Below are 19,883 nucleotides of genomic sequence, written 5' to 3' on the forward strand. Positions count from 1 at the left end.
TGTACATACAAAACATGAGCTATAGGGACATGCAATATTGCGAATCTAAGTGGCGTTCTCCTTTAATCTGCTTAGGCAGAAAGCCAAAGGTCAAGGGAGTAGTTGATTTTGACATTCAGTTAAGAATCCTGCGAGACAATCAAAAATCAACGGCGCGGTGCAAGCGGTATTGCTCCCGACTCTTGCGCTCTGGCTGTCATACTTCTCGGCGCACTAATGTGTGTGACTTTTTACAAGCCGCAATCACGTGTACATTTTTGGATATCATTTGGTTCCAACCTATTCTAATGTCCGGCGATGTACCAAAGACATGTAAAATGTCACCACCAAGATGACTGCATGTCGTTCCCTGTTCTTCTCGGGGAACTTAACCACGTGCGACTCCAGCAGGAATCCGGCCAATGTGAGCGGCGCGGCGGTGTTTGATGTCCTGTGATCTCATGCTGCTGCTCACACAGCTGCAGCACACCAGTCCCAGGCTCAAACTCCCTTTGGTTCAATAAGAGTGGCTTAAAATCTGCTCACTTTGATGTAAAAGACTCCATTGCAGGGTATCATTATATCAGAGCGCAGCGCAGTCGACATTTGACGGCGGTGATGGTTAAATAATTTGGGGGCGAGGTGTTAACGTGCCAACGTGGGCCAGATGGAAAATGAATTTTAATACATGTGTGCTTCCGAAGCTCTCGAATAGAGTTTCGATCCTTCTATCAGGCGGTAATGCTCTTATTCAAACCTTTGCGTGCACACATAAGCAGGCTGAGTCATCTTGTACACCAGTTTTTTTTTTTATTAATTAAAAAAAAGGTTTCATATTAATTGTATTTGTTTAAAAAAGGAGCCAGCTCATCATCAGTGATCCTTCCTGGGTGACTCAGCAGCAATCCCTTGAAGCCACCGCAATATTAAGTCGACTCGTGAACGAGTGAAACCTGACCGACTTCTTCTTTCCTTCCATCAGTTTTGGTGATATATGATCTTTCTTGGCGTTTAAATTTGCTAGGTCGACCATAGTTCATAAATATTTGTCAAGTCCCAGGGGCCTTTGAGACCTTCTGTTTTTAATCAGCCTTGGCGAGGGCATCTACAGTTCTTCATCCCCACCAGCGGACCACAAAGGACTCCTGTCACCATTTCCACATCATCCTCCTAACCACCGCGGGCCACCAACGTGGCTCCGTGCCATGTTCTCCCTTATTTTCACACCACGCCTGCCGTCAGCACTGGTGATTAATAGGGAGACCCTCCTTCACGCAATGCCTTGAATGAGTCGCCTCAGTGAAAGCACAGACAGTCAAAGTGTAGCCGGAGGTTTGCTTGTCACACTGATACAAAGCTTTTTACAAATGTCTTGGTAATATTTGGGTGAATCGCTGCTGTTTGTTGACAAAGGCAATGCCCCCCCAAACACCCCCAATTCTACCCCAAACATTTGTTGTAATTACTGTATACCTCTGAACTTGAGAGCAGAAATAAATAAAAAAGCTCTTTCATTGAGTTAGGAAGGGAGGATTCAATATGTCTAATATTCATTCATTCATTCATTCATCTTCCGAGCCGCTTGATCCTCACTAGGGTCGCGGGGGGTGCTGGAGCCCATCCCAGCCGTCTTCGGGCAGTAGGCGGGGGACACCCTGAATCGGTTGCCAGCCAATCGCAGGGCACACAGAAACGAACAACCATTCGCACTCACACTCACACCTAGGGACAATTTAGAGCGTTCAATCAGCCTGCCACGCATGTTTTTGGAATGTGGGAGGAAACCGCCGCACCCGGAGAAAACCCACGCAGGCCCGGGGAGAACATGCAAACTCCACACAGGGAGGCCGGAGCTGGAATCGAACCCGGTACCTCTGCACTGTGAAGCCCACGTGCTAACCACTGGACTACCGGGCCTCCCATATGTCTAATAGAATGTATCAATTGTTCAGTTCCTTTGGAAGCTTGAATGGTCAGTCCATTAGCAGGCAACAGACAAGGGCAGGATAAGTAGTGGGTGGAGCAGCACGACATCCTCAATATTGCCCGCCGCTCTTGCCCCATGAGTTATCCAGCTGCCGTTCCAGTGGGAAAATAATTCAAACCATCTGAAGCCACTAGTTCTTCTAAAAATATGATGTTATAGTTAGAGGCGAAAAGGCGGCCTAGCGTGGGAGATTGGAGTGACAAATTTGAAGGAGAACAAATGGGCTTTCCATTTCCGGATTCTTTTATTTATTTTATTTTTTTTACATGTTATTTCTGTCTTTGGCTAGGTCTCAAGATTCGTTGTCGTGTTGCTATGCCACCCACCATTTTTTTTTTTGTTGTTGTTCCATTTTGAACAATGAGTGCACAGTGTGAATCCACCATTGACATAAGTGGCAATCAGGGATGGAGACGGCATTGCTGATGACGGAGCTGCCGCCATCAACATCCAGCATGAGGAATGCAAGAAGAACCCAGATTGGGAACATGCCACCGCGAACGGTGGGTGAGCCAAAAGTCATTGTCAGCTTTTGACTTGACAGGCACCAAATGCCGCCAAGATGTCGTATTTCCGAAGCGTAATCTTTGGAATTACGTACAGAATGACATGGGACGGTACATGGTCCTTGTGCATATTGATCTTGAGCATGAATCAGGGCAACCGGTTCTTGCCGAGTGTACTGGACGAGAGGCGGATTTTAGTGATCGTTCTAAATCCATCAAATCTGAAGTGCTAAAAACATGCAAAGACGAAGAGTAATTGCTGAGAGAGCGCGCTAAACTCCACTACGTCTTTCACTCGTGATTGATTCGCTGTGAAATTTCTCTGACCGCCGCAAAGTAAACCCTGTTTATATTTTGCCAAGTCATCATATGCCGCTTCTCACATCTGCGAAAAATACGTATATGTAAGACCATTCTCGTTGGGCTTCTCCGGATGAGCAGATGGCTTAAATGTGCCTTCTCCCTCAGGGATCTGAGGCGAAAACATCTCTCTGTAACATGACACCCACCTTCTGCTTCTTTCCTCTAATAGCCACTTAAATCCTATTGTTGACTCATTCGTGGGGTTTTCATTTGCTTTTTCCCCATTCCCTGGGCTATTAAAGTGTGTGTTTTCAGCATTTGTGCCAGACTATGTGGGCCCTTACCCCTTGCTATAAGGTGTCAGCCCTACAAAATGCTGACATAGGACCAAGGTGCATGAAATGTATTTGTTTGTGCAGTTGCACATCTGAGGCGTACGAAAGAATCAATTCACTGTGATGTCTAATTGTATAAAGGGGCTGTTACTTATATAGCGCTTTGCTACCTTTGATACTCAAAGCACTTTCCACATCACATTTACCTACTGATGACGCAGCATCAGGACCGACTGGGGGTTCAGTATCTTGCTCAAGGACACTTTGACAAGGTCGCAGTGGGCGGGGATAAACCTTACCCCAACCTCCGCCTTGGGAGACGACCACCCTACCACTGAGCCCCTCGCCCCCACCTGATTTTATGATTTTGGAAGTGTCATGCATGCTACGGATGTCACTTATGCTCTGTGGACTACGAACCTCATCAATCTGAGGCCTTAGAAGGACCAAGAGACGTATGCATCATATTTGCAAATGAACATCGCCTGACCCTCGGTTGACTCTGTAATTGGCTTCAAGATGTGCAACCACTCAATGAGGTCCCGATTACCATAATTTCTGATGGCAGTAGCAATTCCGAGTCCTGTTGAGTCATCGGGCAGTTTTTTGTTTATTTGGACCAGATGTTGAGCTTTCGATCTTCTGTAATCATCAAGGGTGTTGAGGATCAGAAGGTCACACAATTTTTAGACTTTGTTGAAGAGGACTCCAGAAATTGCTTGCTTGCATTACGCTGTAAAGCTCAAACTCAACAAACTGGGAGGCTGGCAGCTTCGACTTGTGGTTGGAGCTGGTGAGTCACTGCGAGGTCGAAACACCCAGCGCTCGGAAATCATAGGATAAACTTTTCATCTTTTTTTTTTTTTGGTGAAAGTTTTGCTCAATTCAATTCTCAAACACTGTTTTGTAATATACACTCAGGATCATTGAAACCCGTATCACTTCTGTAAGTCTTCAAGTCTATTTTCTCAGTCTCCAGGTTTGTCTAGGATTTCTGTGACTTTTAAAAATGACACTGCAGCCTTTACATTCCTCTACCGTACCCAACCTGAAAAGCTTCCTACTCCCACAGAGGCAAAGTTAATGTTTGAAAATCATTGGATTGTGTCGACGTAAGTCTTTACACAGCCGTGGCCAGGTTAAGTTAATGAACTCTGCTGTATGTGTCTGATGGTGTGATGAGCTGATGTCTGTTTGCTGGCCATTCTCACAGCATCATTGTCTTGTATGACTCATGATGCAGGGCTCAGATCTCACCCGGTTGACAAAAGAGAGCTTGTTGATACTATTTTTAAATGATAACAGCCACCTTTCATCCTTGTTGCGAAATCTTTTTGGAGATGTAATCACCAGTTTGGAACATTTCGTAATGGAATGGATGATTGTCATCGGGGAAAAAAAAAAATGAATGACCCCGACGTGATTTGAACACGCAACCTTCTGATCTGGAGTCAGACGCGCTACCGTTGCGCCACGAGGTCCTGTTCTGGGTGGCAACAGAAAATCTAATTGCGCTCGCTGTGGGAATGGCAACAGCCGCGCCGCAATCAGAAACATCCACAGGCACATATACTGTATTCTTTCGCTCATGGCCACACAGTTCTCCCTTTACTGTTTCACCGCATGGCATAAGCTTTTGTGCAACTTTTGTTGAGGACAGGAAATCTGGTTTGGTACAAAGACATGGATGACAGGGTGAACAGATCGTTTGGTGAGATATTATGTGTGTGTGTGTGTGTGTTCTTACATGACCTTATCCTGTTAACTAACAAATCAGTGATGAGACTTAACCGCTGTGGCAGAGGTAATCAATGTTTGATAACATATAAAAACACAACAGCAGACTTGACACTCTCGACACAAGCACAGACCTTTTCCGAGGGCCCTTTCAGTGGTGAAGTCTGATGATACTTCTGTAATGAGGGCTTTGCAGTCATATTTCATACGGCAAGGCACCGTGGTTGTCACGCTCCGACATCACGTCAGGCATGTCAAATCCAAACAGTCTGTGCTCATGTTGTTTCAATTCCACAAGTGTGTCTTTGGGATTATGTTTATGTGACTGAGCTGTTGTCAAAAGTAATCCATGTGAAGAACAAGCCGGGAGGATGTCTGTGCCAAGTTGACATCTGGCATTTGAATACAATATTTGGGTTGACTCCACACCCCGAGTGCATCCGTATGAGGTGGATTCAATCATATGTTTAACTGGATATTCAACATCAATGACCTCTTTCTGCTCAAGTTTTTTTTGTCTCAGTAATGAACTTAACACATTTTCCTTTCCTTTTAACCTAAAAAAATAAAATAAAATGTAACACACCAACATTCCTTTCATGAGTTGGACCATTTTTGCAAGTGAACCAGAGTGGAGTTAAGTAAAACAGAGCCCAAAGGCATTTGACCACAGACCCCAAGATAGCTCTGTTTGGAGCAGAGCGAAGGCTGAACAAAACAAACAGACAGAGGGAGGACACAACATGAGGACATAAAAGCAATAGTCTTCTTGGTTTCTCTTTCTCCTCTCGATTGCTTTTAATGCTTCAATGCTACCTTGAGCTGGCCAGAACCCGAAAGAAAAAGAAATGAGGGCAGGAAATGGACTCAAATAGAAGCCTTTGAAATTCCCCTTTCAGCAATTTTCCACCCAAAACTTTCCTTGACTAGTCATATCCCATGCACATGTCCATTTTCTTTACCCCTTGTCCTCATTAGCATTGCAGGTGAACTGGAATCTGGCCCATGTGACTTTGGGCAAGAGGCAGGGTACGCAATGTTGAACAAATTGTTTAAGATCGTCACCTCCCCCAACAAACGTGCCACTAGGTCACATGATGTGGTGGTACGTTTGTCCCAAGTTGATTTTTAACACAGGCCTGAGATTCTTCAGAATCTCTATTGGAATTCATGACAGAGCACATAGAAGATTAAAACATTTCATAACAGCTAGAATGAAGTCAATCCATGAACATGTCACAATGTGCCAACTGAGTAGCGCATTGATGACCCACATCGTGATCAGATCAGCTGATTCCAATATCTGTTGGTTTGGCAGCGATCATACGTGGCATGGCTCAAATAGTGTCCCAAATCCTATGCACTTGTATTGCAAATAAACACAATACTCTAGATTTTTTTTAACACAACCCATTCTCCCTTTTTCCAGGACCCCAGCTATTGGGTCCAGGTCTATAGGTTAGAACACCGGGATGGCGGAATCCTTGACCTGGATGATGTCCTCAGGGATGTGGCCGAAGACAAAGACAGGGTAAGTCCTAATGTTTGTATCAATAACAAGATAAATTCTTTCTATAATGGTGTCTATTAATATTGCTGCTTCACCTATTTACATTTGCATTGTGCAATATCACTTGTGGTTGAACTAATGAATGTGATAAAAACAAATGGCTGTCATCCAGGCTACGTTACTACTTTACGGTTAGAGCTGTATCAAACATGTAATGATTGATACTGTTGACAAAGATAACCATGCTTCATTTTGATTGCCACTGTAATGAACGTGCAGCTTGCTTGTTGTTTTTTGTGGGTAAAATCCTCAGTAGTAGTAGGCATGCATTTGGTACATGAGCCTTTAGAGGGGACATCAATTAATCAAACTCTTCACATCACCAATATTACATTAAAATTACCATATGTAAGCCATCAATACAAAACAAAAATGATAAAAATATAACAGCAGGCAACTGTGCCACGTACACCATGCACAGCAATTCAGAACCAGTATGTATCTAATAACATGGGAAAAAAATATATATAAGAAAAATAACATGCATTATACTCATGGCAATGCTGACTTTTAAATGTATTAATGCTTGCAGATTGCTACAAACATGTTTTGCAACTTGGCTCGTGTGTATGAGCGCTACTAAACGTTTGCACATGCGCATTAGAATGACGAGGTGCCATGGTAACAAATCAGGTGATAGCAGCTGAGAGAGCAGCTGCTTTGCACCCGCACCTGCTCCCACTCTATTGATGTCAGTAGCGTCTGTCTGGCCCCGGAACGTAAAATCAGTGATGTTTCCCTGCTTTTCACCATCTCATTACCTGAACAGACGACAATGAAGGTTAGTCATCGAGATTCAGTCACTGCTTTGTGGCAGTCACGTCTTAAATGTATATAAATGTGATACCAGTTTCCCCCACAAGATGCTGCTCTTGTATTGTCCTATTTTGTGCAGATTGTAAACGTCATACTTGAAGCATATTGCTTAAAACTCGTGGTGTCTGTTTTTATTTTTGAACAACGAAACAACAACAAAACAAGAGGCCCCAAATTTGATCTGCTGCTCTCATTCTAACAAGATCCCCTGATAAAAATCACATCACGCCCATTCTATAGTAACTGCACTGGCTGCCCATTCACTCCTTATTTCATCAAGATACTCCTCCTCACATTCAAAAGCCAACAATATCCTCACATCACAGTGTCTCGCTAACCGCCGTCACCTTAACAGACCCAGCCGTTCTCCCGGTGAAATGCTCCAGACGTCTCTTGTCCCAGTTTTGCTTTTCCTGCATTATTGGGATGTATTGTGTAAATGTGTGTCCGCAACGGCTCAAATGAACAGGAGAAGAGCTTGTGTAAATACACCGTGGGTGTTTGGTTCCTCTTGTGCGTTGATAGTTGTAGCAGTAAATCCAGTCTGTCCAGTTCTTTTGATCGGCAATCAACTCTTGCCCTAGTTTCTCTGTATTTTACAAAGGACTTTCCCCTTAATTTTAAGGAGCTAAAGCTAATGCTGATCACTTTACTGTTGATCTAATGCTTTGAAAGGCAGTTTTCACCCTTATGCGAGTTCTTTAATGTTTTATTTGTCGCTAGTAGTGGTTGCAGTGAATACGAGTGAAGATAGATGTGCCGTGATCAACAAATCATATCATACAAGTTGTTATTAAAACATAAAAGAAACTATCCAGCATCATGAAGTGCTTCAGTGTGGTGTGTGTGTCAGCTGAATACAAAAAAATGAGCCAGCTCCTCAACCAAAGGCTTGTCTTCAAAAAAGAGTTGTGCAATTGTGCAGATAAGGAACATTATTGTGTTGTACCACCTGGTTTCGTTTTGACCTGGGTTGATGTATGAGCTTGAAAAAAATTAATGTTGTTCCTTGTCAACATCAGACTTCGTTTTTTTTCCGGTTCTCTGCTGCCATCAGGTGGACACTGACTGAAAATACAGATGTCAAGAACAACTTTCGTTACGTCAGAGCATTTCGAGACTGAAACGGGACCTAAAAAAAAACAAAAAATCGAGCCTGTGTAATGGCCCCAAACAGTTTTAGTTTCAATTAAACCTTGCGCCAAACGGAAGTGATAAATTCACCCTTAGAGTTGAAACAATGGAATAAAGCCATGGATTCATAAATCAATGAACCTGGTTAATTATAGCCAATTCTCTTCAACCGAAGTACACAATTACAGTGAGATGTAAACCTGGCATTGCTGCCACTAATTACATTAGTAGGGAAGGATTTGCATTCAACAAGTGCAGTTTAAAATTGTAATTTTTAAAAATAGTTTTTAGTTTGGTGTCTTGGATCGGCCTTATTATGAGCAGAGGTGAGCAAGGATTCCCTTTCCCTCTGAAGCTTTTTTTAAAACACATATTCGAATCCCGAGGGCGCAAACTAGAAAATGCTCATTGCAGAAGCTGATGGCGCCTTGACCAGAAACATGACTGGAGTTGTTTCACTTTTAGACCACTCGGAGGTGCTATAGTCCATGTTTAGTATTTACGGCAACCTTTGGGGTACAAATGTGGTCTGTTCTTGAGAATTTTGTTTAAACGTTTTAGGAATATTTTGCTGGTGTTTAAACGACTGTTTTGCCGAGGGAAATAACGGTGTATGTACTTGCATTACATATTAACATGTATTTTGTATTCTAGTACAATACTCTTATTTCTGAAAGCTCATTACAAGAACCAAATGCACAGCTCTTGTTTTTTTTTTTGTGGTGGTCGATTTGCAATCTCTTGGGCTCTGAAGTTGGCATTGCCATGGCAACCACCATTGGCATCAAGTGGGCACCTGCTCTGGGTTGAGATCAAGCTGTGAGTGAAATTAGCCAAGGCTAAAGCGGGGTCCATTCAGCTCTACCCCAGGTACCAGAACGCTGCCAGGGGAAATCAAAGCCTAATTACTAATCACCAAGTGTGTTTGTGTGTGCCTGTGTGTGTGGAACAAAGTCTTTTGACGTGCACGGCAGGCTACTGTGTACCACCATTTTAATCCTCATGTTTTTATATATCTATGATCAAGTGTCATGAATCGATGCGCCTTTCATGAAATAAGTTAATTGATCCATATGGATCAATTTGATTTGCACCTTATCAGGTGTGCACATTTTGTATTCTGCAAATGCAAAACTGGGACCATTAAAAGTGGCGTTGCATGTTTTAATATGTGCTAAAATGGAAATCTGATGAATGTTTCAGCTACCTTGTCATTTCTTCTGGTTTGTTTTTGAGGTGAAATTTCATGTGAATTATCACTTGGGGGAAGAGTATTGATTTCATTATATTGCTTAGCTTGTCTGAATGCCATAACCGTTACAACATTGAATGCACTGACTCGTCAACTTTTAATATTTCACAAAAGGATGCTCGAATAGCCAAAGCGGTCTTTGTAGCGGCTTGCAGATGCTGCGTGAGCTCTCGCATCAATGCCATGAGCTGTATCAAATAGTCTGCCTTCATGTAACATTTCCAATGGGAGCTCTAAAGTGCCTGCGTGTCTACTTAAGATAAATCAATATGCTTTTTATTCAATCATACATTCATTATTGTGCATTTAGTTTGCCGCGGTGTGGAACTGCGCTGCATCATAATAGGAGCTGTTCCTCATCTTTATGACTTCATACCAATTAAGCGACAATATTGTTCAATGTAATGAATACACTCTTAGCAAGTAAGCAAAAAGACACTCGTGCTCTTCATACCTCAACCTGGCAATGCCATCGACTGTGCAAAGTTTCTTCGACACTTTTGACTGCGTAGTCAAGTGCGCATCAGCATGCCGGGACATCGGTCAGCTCTAAATCTGCATGCAGGCAGGATAGCCCCACCTTCACTCGTCTGTTCTGACGTTTGATGGGCAACAGCAGGCAGTTTTTCCATTTCATTTCTCTCCAAGGCTTTGAATGTATCGCATGTTTTTGTTTGTTTATTTGGACGTCAATTTCGTAGCCACATTTTCTTGGGAAAGATTGCTGTTCCTTTTCAGCGGCTCCCGCCTTCACACAGTTATAATCCCTCACAGAGGGGATATAGCCAATGCAATCATAGCCTTTGTGCGCCTCGCCATCAGGGAAACCACAGGATTTACTTTGAACAACTCCGTGGCCTGCTGGTCATTTTATCCTTGTAAAACATGAGAAAACACAATAGTTTCACGGGAAGTCATCGACATTTTGAGTGGATGTGCATGACATACACTCCTAGCACCAATTCTTGTTGTTCCAGACATGATCTGAACTCGGCAGAATACCGTCTGGTCATGCTGTTGGTGTTTCGCCAGAAAATTACGGAAGGAAAAACAAAAAACCAAAAAAAAAAATAAGACATCTGTGAAAGAAACATTGTTACCACGACATCGAAGCCCCACCCTCCCCCACCCTTGCCATGAATAGGGTAGGCTGTACTGGTTGACAGCTGTCAGGGCCTCTTTGACTCGAGTGACTGGGTAGGTATTTTGCCAAACAGGCCTATTATCTGTGCCGTTCCGTGGTGAGCCTTGGGGAGAATAATTGGGTCAGAGACAAAGCATAAACGAAGATGACAAATACAGGCCCTCCCACTGAGCTCCCGGCATCATATCATCTACCCCTGAAGGTTTCCGGCAAAGTGACGAGAAGTGTTTTTGTCTTCTCTACAGAAGGCCCTATAGGGACTAATGGCAACTCTGACCAAAATAGGGTCAAAGACATCAACCCGCGTCTTCTTTGAAATCCTATCGTCTCACAGTGTGGCTGCAGGGAGTTTATATTTCTTTAGGAGCGCTCCTCCTGGGAAGCGTTCTGTTCTTCATTCTCCATGTGCCTCTGGAGTACGATGGCCTTCATGACTATTTACAAATGGAATTGAAATCAATTTAAATCTATTATGATGACTCGAAGAACCTCCATGAGCTATTTACTGTCTCGGATTTTTACCAAATTAAAAAAAAAACATTTTCTAGTCACTGGTTTGTGAAATGGATGGATGGATGGTTAAAATCTGCAGTCCTGTAAACATCTTTACATTCCCATATAATAAGCCAACTGTTTGAGAAAAAAAAATTCAAGTCAGTGAAGTCCACTGCTTCTTGTTGAGAATACAGAACCAAAACACAAGCTCACAAGGCTCCTGTGTGGCAAAGGAGGGTGTAAAAAGTATAACATTAGCTTCCGGGGGACCTCCCGATACGGCGTCGTGAGTGGAGAAGAACTGAAGAGGAGCAAAGAAGGAGAAGCGACCCACTCAGATTTTGAGAGCAGGCACTCAGGCCGCGAGCTAAGCCGAGCCTGGCATTGCGGCTGGCGCTGTTCGGAGCTGAAGTTGACACTGGCGCGTTGGAGGCAGGGAAGCGGTGCCAAGGCTGAGGAGCTAAGCTTGGTCGTGAGCACTTTAGGCTCGCATATTGTTGCAGGCGGGCAGCTGAGGATGTGCACCATCCGAGTACATCCTCGGTGCCGCTTCACTCATTCGAAAGCGCTCTTCAGATTACGTTGTCTTCTCTTCTCTAATGCTAAGGCTTACATACATCCTCCGTCTCCACTGTAGCACCACTAGCATGGATATCCTCTGTTATTAAATTGAGGCCGTCAAGAAGAATCAAATCTCTATGTACTCAGTGTCGGGGTGCATCTTTTTCGTCCCTCTCTTTTCTCTTCATTGGCCTACTCGTAGGATAGCTTCATGTTAGTCGTGAGGCAAAACTGTGCAGTCGTTGACAAACGCGTGCAACTCAAGACATGACAGAATTCTACTAGTTCACATCGGAGCTTCGCAAGGACTACTATAGTAGAATGTACTTTCGCTATTCACTAGTGCATAGTTTTGCTTCACTGGTAACACTTTTGTGGTCTTATTAGTCTGTCAACGTTGTCAGACGAGTGTAGAAATGTCTCACATTAGCGGAAATATCCGAACAGTAAGAGTCCTTCTCTAGCAACATATTGAGGAAATTGAAGAACTGCTCAAATGGTTTTAATTCAAAACCCAATTAAGGGCCGACCTGCTGCCGACCTCAACCTTATGATTGTCAGAGGACACTTTTAAGTATGCTCAAATATAGCAAACAAAGGACAAAATATGCACTTTTTTTTTCATCCGTGTGTGTGTGTGTGCGTGTGTGTACCAGCCTTTAATTGTATTGTGCGGTTCTGAATAATTTCCGCACCCCTTTTAGCCGCCACTCTATCGCGACCACCAGCTGGGTCCTCCTTTCTGCTTGTGATGTGGAAGGTGGTAAGGGTTGCCCTTAGCCATGTTGGAGGGGTCGAAGGGGGGGATCGATGGGCCAAGCAATTTGGCAGGATATTCAGAGCTTGGCCAAAAGCCCCATCAGCGTTGCATTGGCAAATATGGCTCCCTCTCTCGCCACTTGCACCTCTTCTCGACTCTACGATGCCACGGCAGCGCACATTCCGTCTGCTGTTCTACTTTTTGGCAAAACTTTCTGCGCCTTCTCAGCGATTCGACGCGATTCGACGCGCTCTCAGTTGTCTTTTCACTCTCCGCCGCCGTTCTCAGTTTGTTCCGCTCCCGACATCACGCTGTCTTTTCTTTAGATCAAACCTCCGCCTGCTAGATTTGCACGCTCGGCTCTTGTGTCGTGTCATTATTATGTCTGGGAGAGAGAGTTTGGAAAAAGGCAAGCGAGAGGTATTGCATTGGAGTGTGTGTGGAGCTGCAGGTTGATATGAATATCAAAGACTTCTTTTCCCGCCAGCAGGTGATTGTGCCTGCACAATGTCTGGTAGGGTTCGTGTTGCGTTTCTGCGGGTTAACGCACCACATCGGATTGCGGCCGCTGTTATTTTACAACCGTGACGTCTCATCCATTTTAAGGAGCCCGATTTCAGTGGGGGTGCGTGTCTACCAGGTGGAACATAAAAGTCTTCATAGCCTGCATTTCACGGTTGGCTCGGTAGAAGAGAAAGTTGAGATGAAATTGCAAAATTCGATTGCTTCTGCTTTCTCGAACAGGTTTGATTGTTGATTTGTGAATCCGGAGTGCTACTGGAGAGGAACAAACTTTACTCGCAAGAACTTACCATTTAGAAGAGGAATCTTTATTGTGATTTTGTTGGGGGGGAAGGGTTTGGAGTGACTGCATTATTTCTCGAGGAGGCAGGTAACCATGGAACTTGCACACCTATTAAGTTAAGAGGACACCGGAGAATTGTTCATGTATACAAAACATCTCCTCCTTATTTGTCATTGATTTACCCAACATGCACTGGGAACACGTCAGGAGAATAATCATCTCTCCAGGGTGTCACAATGATCCACTGGCTGAAAATGGAAGTTCCAGTCTGTGCATTGCTGATTTATGGCTTCCATAGGTTGGACTTTCCTTAATCGACAGCAGGGGGCACTGTGGGGTTTCCATTACACATTGGAATGAGCAGACTGGACCAAACTCCTCTAAACCTAATCCATTCAACGGAGTTCATGAATAGTTTACTTTGAGTGAACAGTTTCCAGCATATCGGGCATGTGCGCGATGATAATCTTTTTCAAAGTGAAGCACAAAGTGTTTGAGGTGGTGGTTACCTAGAATATCTCCTTCCTTGATGTTTGATGGGTATTTCAGAGGGACGTTGAAAGGGTGCTCACTGTTCGGCGCCCTCTTTTGTCAGAACCCAGTGCTCTGTTCTGATGTTTACGATGACGGATCCCTTGACGGACGTCTCATCACAGCAGGAGTCTTGTGATGTGAACTGTTCAGAGGGCTGATATTCACACACACACACACATGCGCGTTGATTGAAAACTTGTTAAGTACACCACGGCTGCAAACTTGGAACCAACTTTGCCCAAAGTTCCACTCAAGTGCTTTCATAGGAAGTGCGTATAACACGCGTGAAGCCTTCACTTCCTCGCTCCACATCACAGTTATGACAGGAAAGAGTGGGAAGAGACATTCCTTCTCCAGAGGCAGGGAGGGAGAGGCTCCCATTTATTATCCACTGTTGTCGTCCTCTTCCTCAGCTAGATGCCTTACATCATGCGTGAAATGGCTCCAAATGGGTTCCCTTTGTCTATTGAAAGGATTCCTGTTCTGCTTAACACGTGAAGCTTGACCTGGTATGCGGCTAAGTGAGATTCACCCTGCCTCATGGGACTCACTTTGCAAACGGCAGGGGGACCCCGAGCACACCTGTAATACAAGATAAACCCGCTTAATGTTTTGTCTTTGTTTTACTTGAGTACTAAGGCTACTCTGCCACCTCAAGGTTCTTTGCTTTCGTCCGGATCACTTGATGGATTTGTCGACCTCACCTTGGAATGATGTGATTCGACACTCCTATGCGATCGAGGTGACAATAGAAATAAAATGCACCAGACCTTGCAGCGGGTTCCTAATCACAAAGTTGCTCTTCATAAAATGTTTTTTTTTACCCCTCCGATGATCCAGTTTGTGTCAGTCATGAATATGGTTCACACATTAGTCCTGTACAAGAAGATCGTCTCTCTGTGCGGTGTTTCTCCACCCCACAGTATGCTTCAATTTCCTAAGCCCTCTGCTTCCCATTTCCCACCGTACACATCTTTGGAGAGCGGCTCATTGGCGTTGCTGCACATCACCGAGAGCTTACGGCCCGAAAGCGTATTGGCCCATCGCCGGTTCACTTCCCGGCTTATGCCGTTGATGAAGTCAAGCAGCCATCACCGGCTTCTCTTATCCCAGCTAAAACCTGCATTGTGCTCCTGAGGTTTAGAGATGAGAGAGAGCGAGCGCTGTCAATAGAGAAGAGGGGAGCGGGAGACAAAGCAGGTTGCAAAACTTCCGCTTCTGAGTGGGAGCTCAAAACAAGTCTGTGGAAGGGAGACGCACAATTTCCTTTCGATCTTTATTTATAACGCACATTACCGAAATGTCCATCGGGGGACACGTTCAACCGCATAACTCTGATTGACACTAAGTTGTGTTCCACCAAAGCTGAAGTCGAGTGGCATCAAGACAGAAACCTTTGTAGAACGTCTTGGCTCTTAAAGTGGCAGTCACACATAATGCCATGGACACACACACACACACACAGCTTCATGATCTGTAATTATATACTTTATTGTGATTGTGACATCTGGAAGCAGTTCAACTACAATATTGACATTACACTTAAGCAGTATTGACTAAAGGGGACGTGTTGTGTGACTTATGCGGGACTATTAAACCCGATGGAGCTTGGAGTATTGCGAGTGATCTAATGACTCTGGCGAGCAATGTTTTGTCTCTGAAGCTGTGACTGAAGGCAACGAGCCCCTTTGGGGAACGGCTGTCACGTTTCTTTGTACTCCTGACCAACTTCGGAAAAACATCAGCGGGTGATGATGGTGTTAAATTATACAGACATAGACGATATTCAAAGAGTAGAGCTGAGATGAGTGCGACGATACAATTTGCTGAAAAGCACTACCCTCATGATGCTGCCCGGTTTTAAGTTCTCCAGCGTAACCTGCTTACACTAAAACACAAATCTTTTTTTTTTTTTACATTATCCAGTGGCAGCAGTTGCTATCGGTCCTTAATGGAACTGAGGAGGAACAGTAGTTCTGTGCCTTTGGCGGGTGGGTTTTTATTGCCCCTCAATGAGATGAGCTTATTGGAAGCCTCTTTTGTAGGAGGTGGGGTTTTATGGCTGATTGTGTGGATGTGAGCCATCATAAACCCAAGTGGAGGGGACCTTATTTTATGATCTCGTTTGGGACTGGGCTTTTTTTTTTTCTTTTTCAAGAATAACACTATGTTGAAGAAATGACACTGTTGCTCCTGCTGTTGGTGAAATGGTTGTCAAATGTTTGAACACGGTATGTCTTGTATGGATTGCTGAAGGTGATGGCAGACAAAAATGTCGCCCGAAGCCAGTTCTCACATGAAACAAAACAAGTAAATCACCTTTTGAAGTGAAGTTTGATGGCGTTTTGCACTTAAGGTTCAGCACGGCGTTCTTTTTTGTTGAAAGTCATGCAGCAATGAATTCACGCTTTTAAGAGATCTCCCGAGATATTTGTTTTTGCACATTTCAGCTGTGTGTTGAGCTTTGCAGGCTTACTTGGGCATGACAATCGGTGAAGTGTTCTATAGAGGTGCAGATGGAAATGGCCGTTTTTAAACATTTTCTTCGTCAGCCCTGTCTTTCATTTATTCATTTATTTATTTTTGCCTTGTGTTTGAAATCTTTGAGGGAAATTACAGTGACTGCAGCACGATGAAGCATGTTGTATGAGGTTACGGCGAGAGCGTTAGTGCCGAGCTGCGTGGGGAAAACGGTACACCTCATCTCTGTGCTCACACAGCCGCTGATAGGAGGCTCATTATGCATCAAATGGCCGTAAATAGCCCTCACATTGCCAGTCTTATCTGGATGAACAGTGTTCCTCAGGCGCTCCAATGCAAGTGTGTGCGTGTGTATACCGCATGTATGCACATCCAGCTTATGTTTTAACCTATCTTTATTTTTTATGTGCGCACGCTCAGGTCCTTGTCATTCTCTTAGTGCCATTGTCTGTTGCTGACATCTTAAAAAAATTATGAATACACGGATGGATTTGCATATAGCTGTTTACTAGCCTGTTAATGTGTCCGATAGTAAGCCGTCCCTTCCCACTTCTGCATTAGCTCACCCGGCTGATAGAAAGCCGCGATAACACCCGCTATCACATCAAACAAGCCGTGAAAGGGGATTGAGGGGAGAATGCTATCCTTCTTTCCACTCCTTTTTTTTTTCTTATCCTTCTTCCCTCCATCCCCATGTTAAACCAATTAACAGTAATTACCAAGCCACCGAGGGCGCACTGTCTTTCTGCTGGCTCGGCTGTTTCGTCCCCATCACCACGCTGACATGAAGGGAGGCTCCGCTACGTTTCGGGAAGCAGGTCATTACTGTTTATTAGCTAAGGGAGGTTGATTTCCCCCGATGAGCCCTGCAGGAGCACGGTAAAGTTGAGCTGTTTGGTCAAGCAGCTTGACTTTATGAGTCAGTTTTATGTCTCATCGTCAGTTGAAGCGATTTTATAGTAGTACAAATATCAATGCAAGTGCAAGATCTTTATAGAAGCTGCGTCTTTTCGTCTTTCATTCTCACCGCAGATGCGGTTGCGCCAACTGATGTCATCAAGCATGACTTCCCGACTGTGCCGCCGTCTGTTTTCCCCCTTTTCGTTTACGTTTAGAATGGAATGGCACTTACTAGAACTCAGACCTTTGCAATTCTAAACTTCATTTGCATTGATTTTCTTCATACAAGGATGTTGAAAATTCTTTTTCGAGATGCTTTTAAAACAGATGCAACTCCAAACCACCACAAGCGCCAAACAAATATATGTTAGCTATTTCACCCCCAATCTCTTGACTGGTAGCACGATCCAAATAAACTATACCTGTCAAATCAAACCTCACTGTTTTCAAACACATTTCAGTAGATCAGCAAGGTTCAGACTGCACACTAACATATATGCCTCACTTTATGCACAGTCGGAGCATGCATTCCCCAATCTAGTTGACACTGCTCCTGACTTTTACTCTGTTTACACTGATTTTTTTTTTTAATCTCTCTCTGGCCTAGACCATTGACCAGGAAAATCAATCCTGCTTCACATAAACCTTGAGATGATTTTGCGATGTGCCAAGTGACGAAAATGTGCAAAATAGGATATGACCCATTGGAATATGAAAAAAAAAATGCAACATTGCTGGCTGAACACAAATTTGTTGGAATTGGATCAACCTATGCAGGGAATATTGGTTTCAGTTGAATGGCAGCAAACGTGACAAAGATCTCCGTTGGCGATGCAACTCGAAGGGTTGGCTTCACACGGATCCCAAAGCAGACAGCAATTCTTGAGCAATGCAGAAAGCTTTTAATTCAATCTAGGTAGAAATACAAAAAAAACAAAAATAATGACGGCAATAGGTCGCAAATAAATATAATACTTGACTTCCCACACACTACACTCATAAAATGTGACACCTTCCTTCAGTTGAGGCCGAGTTTAAATGCAGGTGGGCGTAGTTGGTAACGTGTGCGCAAGGAGGCTCTGCCCACCAGTGCTTCTGAAAGACAGAAAAAAATATGAGCGACAGACAGAAAAACAACAACATACAGTAACAAACATTATTTTCCACTTATATAGCAGACTGCAAATATGAGCGATTTAAAATATTGTGAACCATGTCATGGAAAATCTGAATAACGCTCCCCGCATATTGAAATCAGGAAAAGAGAAGCAGCTGTTGTTCATATTCAAATGAGTCAGTCAGTGCAGAAAGACATAATCAATCGGTCACAGATCACGGATGACTCAAACAATAAGACAATCAATCATGCTTAGCAGCTCTTCTTCTAACCTGTAATCACGGTGCATGGTGAAGCACCATGCTTTCTTGAATATGTATGAGCACGCGTGCGCACAAACACACGCGCACACACTTCATTAAAAAATGTGTTTTAGATGGTAATCGCAGCAAACAAAAAGAGATAACTCCAACACATTCCATAAAACTGCTTGTTCGTAAGAGACCTGGAGTGCCACTTTGCACCAGTTTGGAACCACACAACAGACTCCCACATACATCAACTCGCAAACATGCCCCCAGCCTCTCAAGTGTTTGAGGGACCATGACCTCATCGTTTTAGAAATCATCCATTTCCCTCGTCATTGTATGCTTGAATTATTTAGTATCTTTTTGTATTAGGCGCATTGATATTGGTGTCCGCCTCAATCCCACGAGGTCAGTTTCACTGAGTACAGGGATGGCTGCAATCGTGAGTTGGGGCCGATTCATCAACAACGTGGTGGGTTGGTTTAGAAACATGAGCAGATTGACGGTTGACAAAATCTCACCATTATTTCATGGTGAGACCACAAAACTAATGATAACTGTGTGTTTGTGAGTAGTGCACATTAGATTTTTTTTCTTCATAGGGTGGAGCAGATTAATGTCATATCCATTCATGTCAATGGGGAATTATGATTTGAGATACAGTATGCAGACACAAATGTCATAATAGACAACGGTGTTGTTTGATTCAACATATTTGTGTGAGACCAAATGCTGAATATACTTTTTGTGTGTATTAAATGGTATAATGAATGAGACAATTGGTTTCTTTCATTATTTTCCACACCAAACTGGTTCCAACAAAGGATGGATCAAAGCATACTGACAAAAATCGTTGGGGTGATACAGTTGTGATACTTTCACAAAAATCCATTTGCACATCTCCAAACATATGGTCTAGTCCAAAGCATATTTCCTTCCTCAGCAATCAGCGTTAAGAATAATATTTTATACCGCATCTGGGTTGTTTTTATAGCGTCTCCCAGCTGCAGGTGGCTGAGCAGCCTTATGTTTGCGGGGCTTGTGAGGAGGCAGGGGGAGGCACTGACCTGTTAAAACCTCCGGCCTCAGCCTGCTCACTCTAATTCAATAAGACCATTCAGACTGCACGAAACCAGCATATGTGGTTGCCCATATGTCATGAAGGTCCCACGTAGGGCAGCTTGAACCACTTGTCATGCTCATTTACCACTTGACTTAC

At 43.7% G+C, this 19,883-nt stretch overlaps 1 protein-coding gene and 1 non-coding gene across 8 annotated transcripts in view; one reads left to right on the forward strand and one right to left on the reverse strand.

Annotated features, from left to right (window-relative positions):
* Nucleotides 1–19,883, forward strand: part of LOC127593336 (partitioning defective 3 homolog) — a 170,165-nt gene that overhangs the window by 9,445 nt on the left and 140,837 nt on the right. For 6 of the 7 annotated variants that reach the window (XM_052054708.1, XM_052054707.1, XM_052054705.1 and 3 more), the window contains exon 2: nucleotides 6,277–6,378. In XM_052054708.1, the coding sequence (XP_051910668.1) occupies nucleotides 6,277–6,378 (102 nt within the window). Of the gene's footprint in view, nucleotides 1–6,276; nucleotides 6,379–7,064; nucleotides 7,199–19,883 lie in introns of those variants that run through there. The other variant, XM_052054712.1, reaches the window with a different exon arrangement.
* On the reverse strand, nucleotides 4,520–4,591 carry trnaw-cca (transfer RNA tryptophan (anticodon CCA)). The gene has a single exon. It is a non-coding gene; the product is annotated as a tRNA-Trp (tRNA).

This window comes from Hippocampus zosterae, chromosome 20 (assembly GCF_025434085.1).
Source record: "Hippocampus zosterae strain Florida chromosome 20, ASM2543408v3, whole genome shotgun sequence".
Lineage (NCBI taxonomy): Eukaryota > Metazoa > Chordata > Actinopteri > Syngnathiformes > Syngnathidae > Hippocampus > Hippocampus zosterae.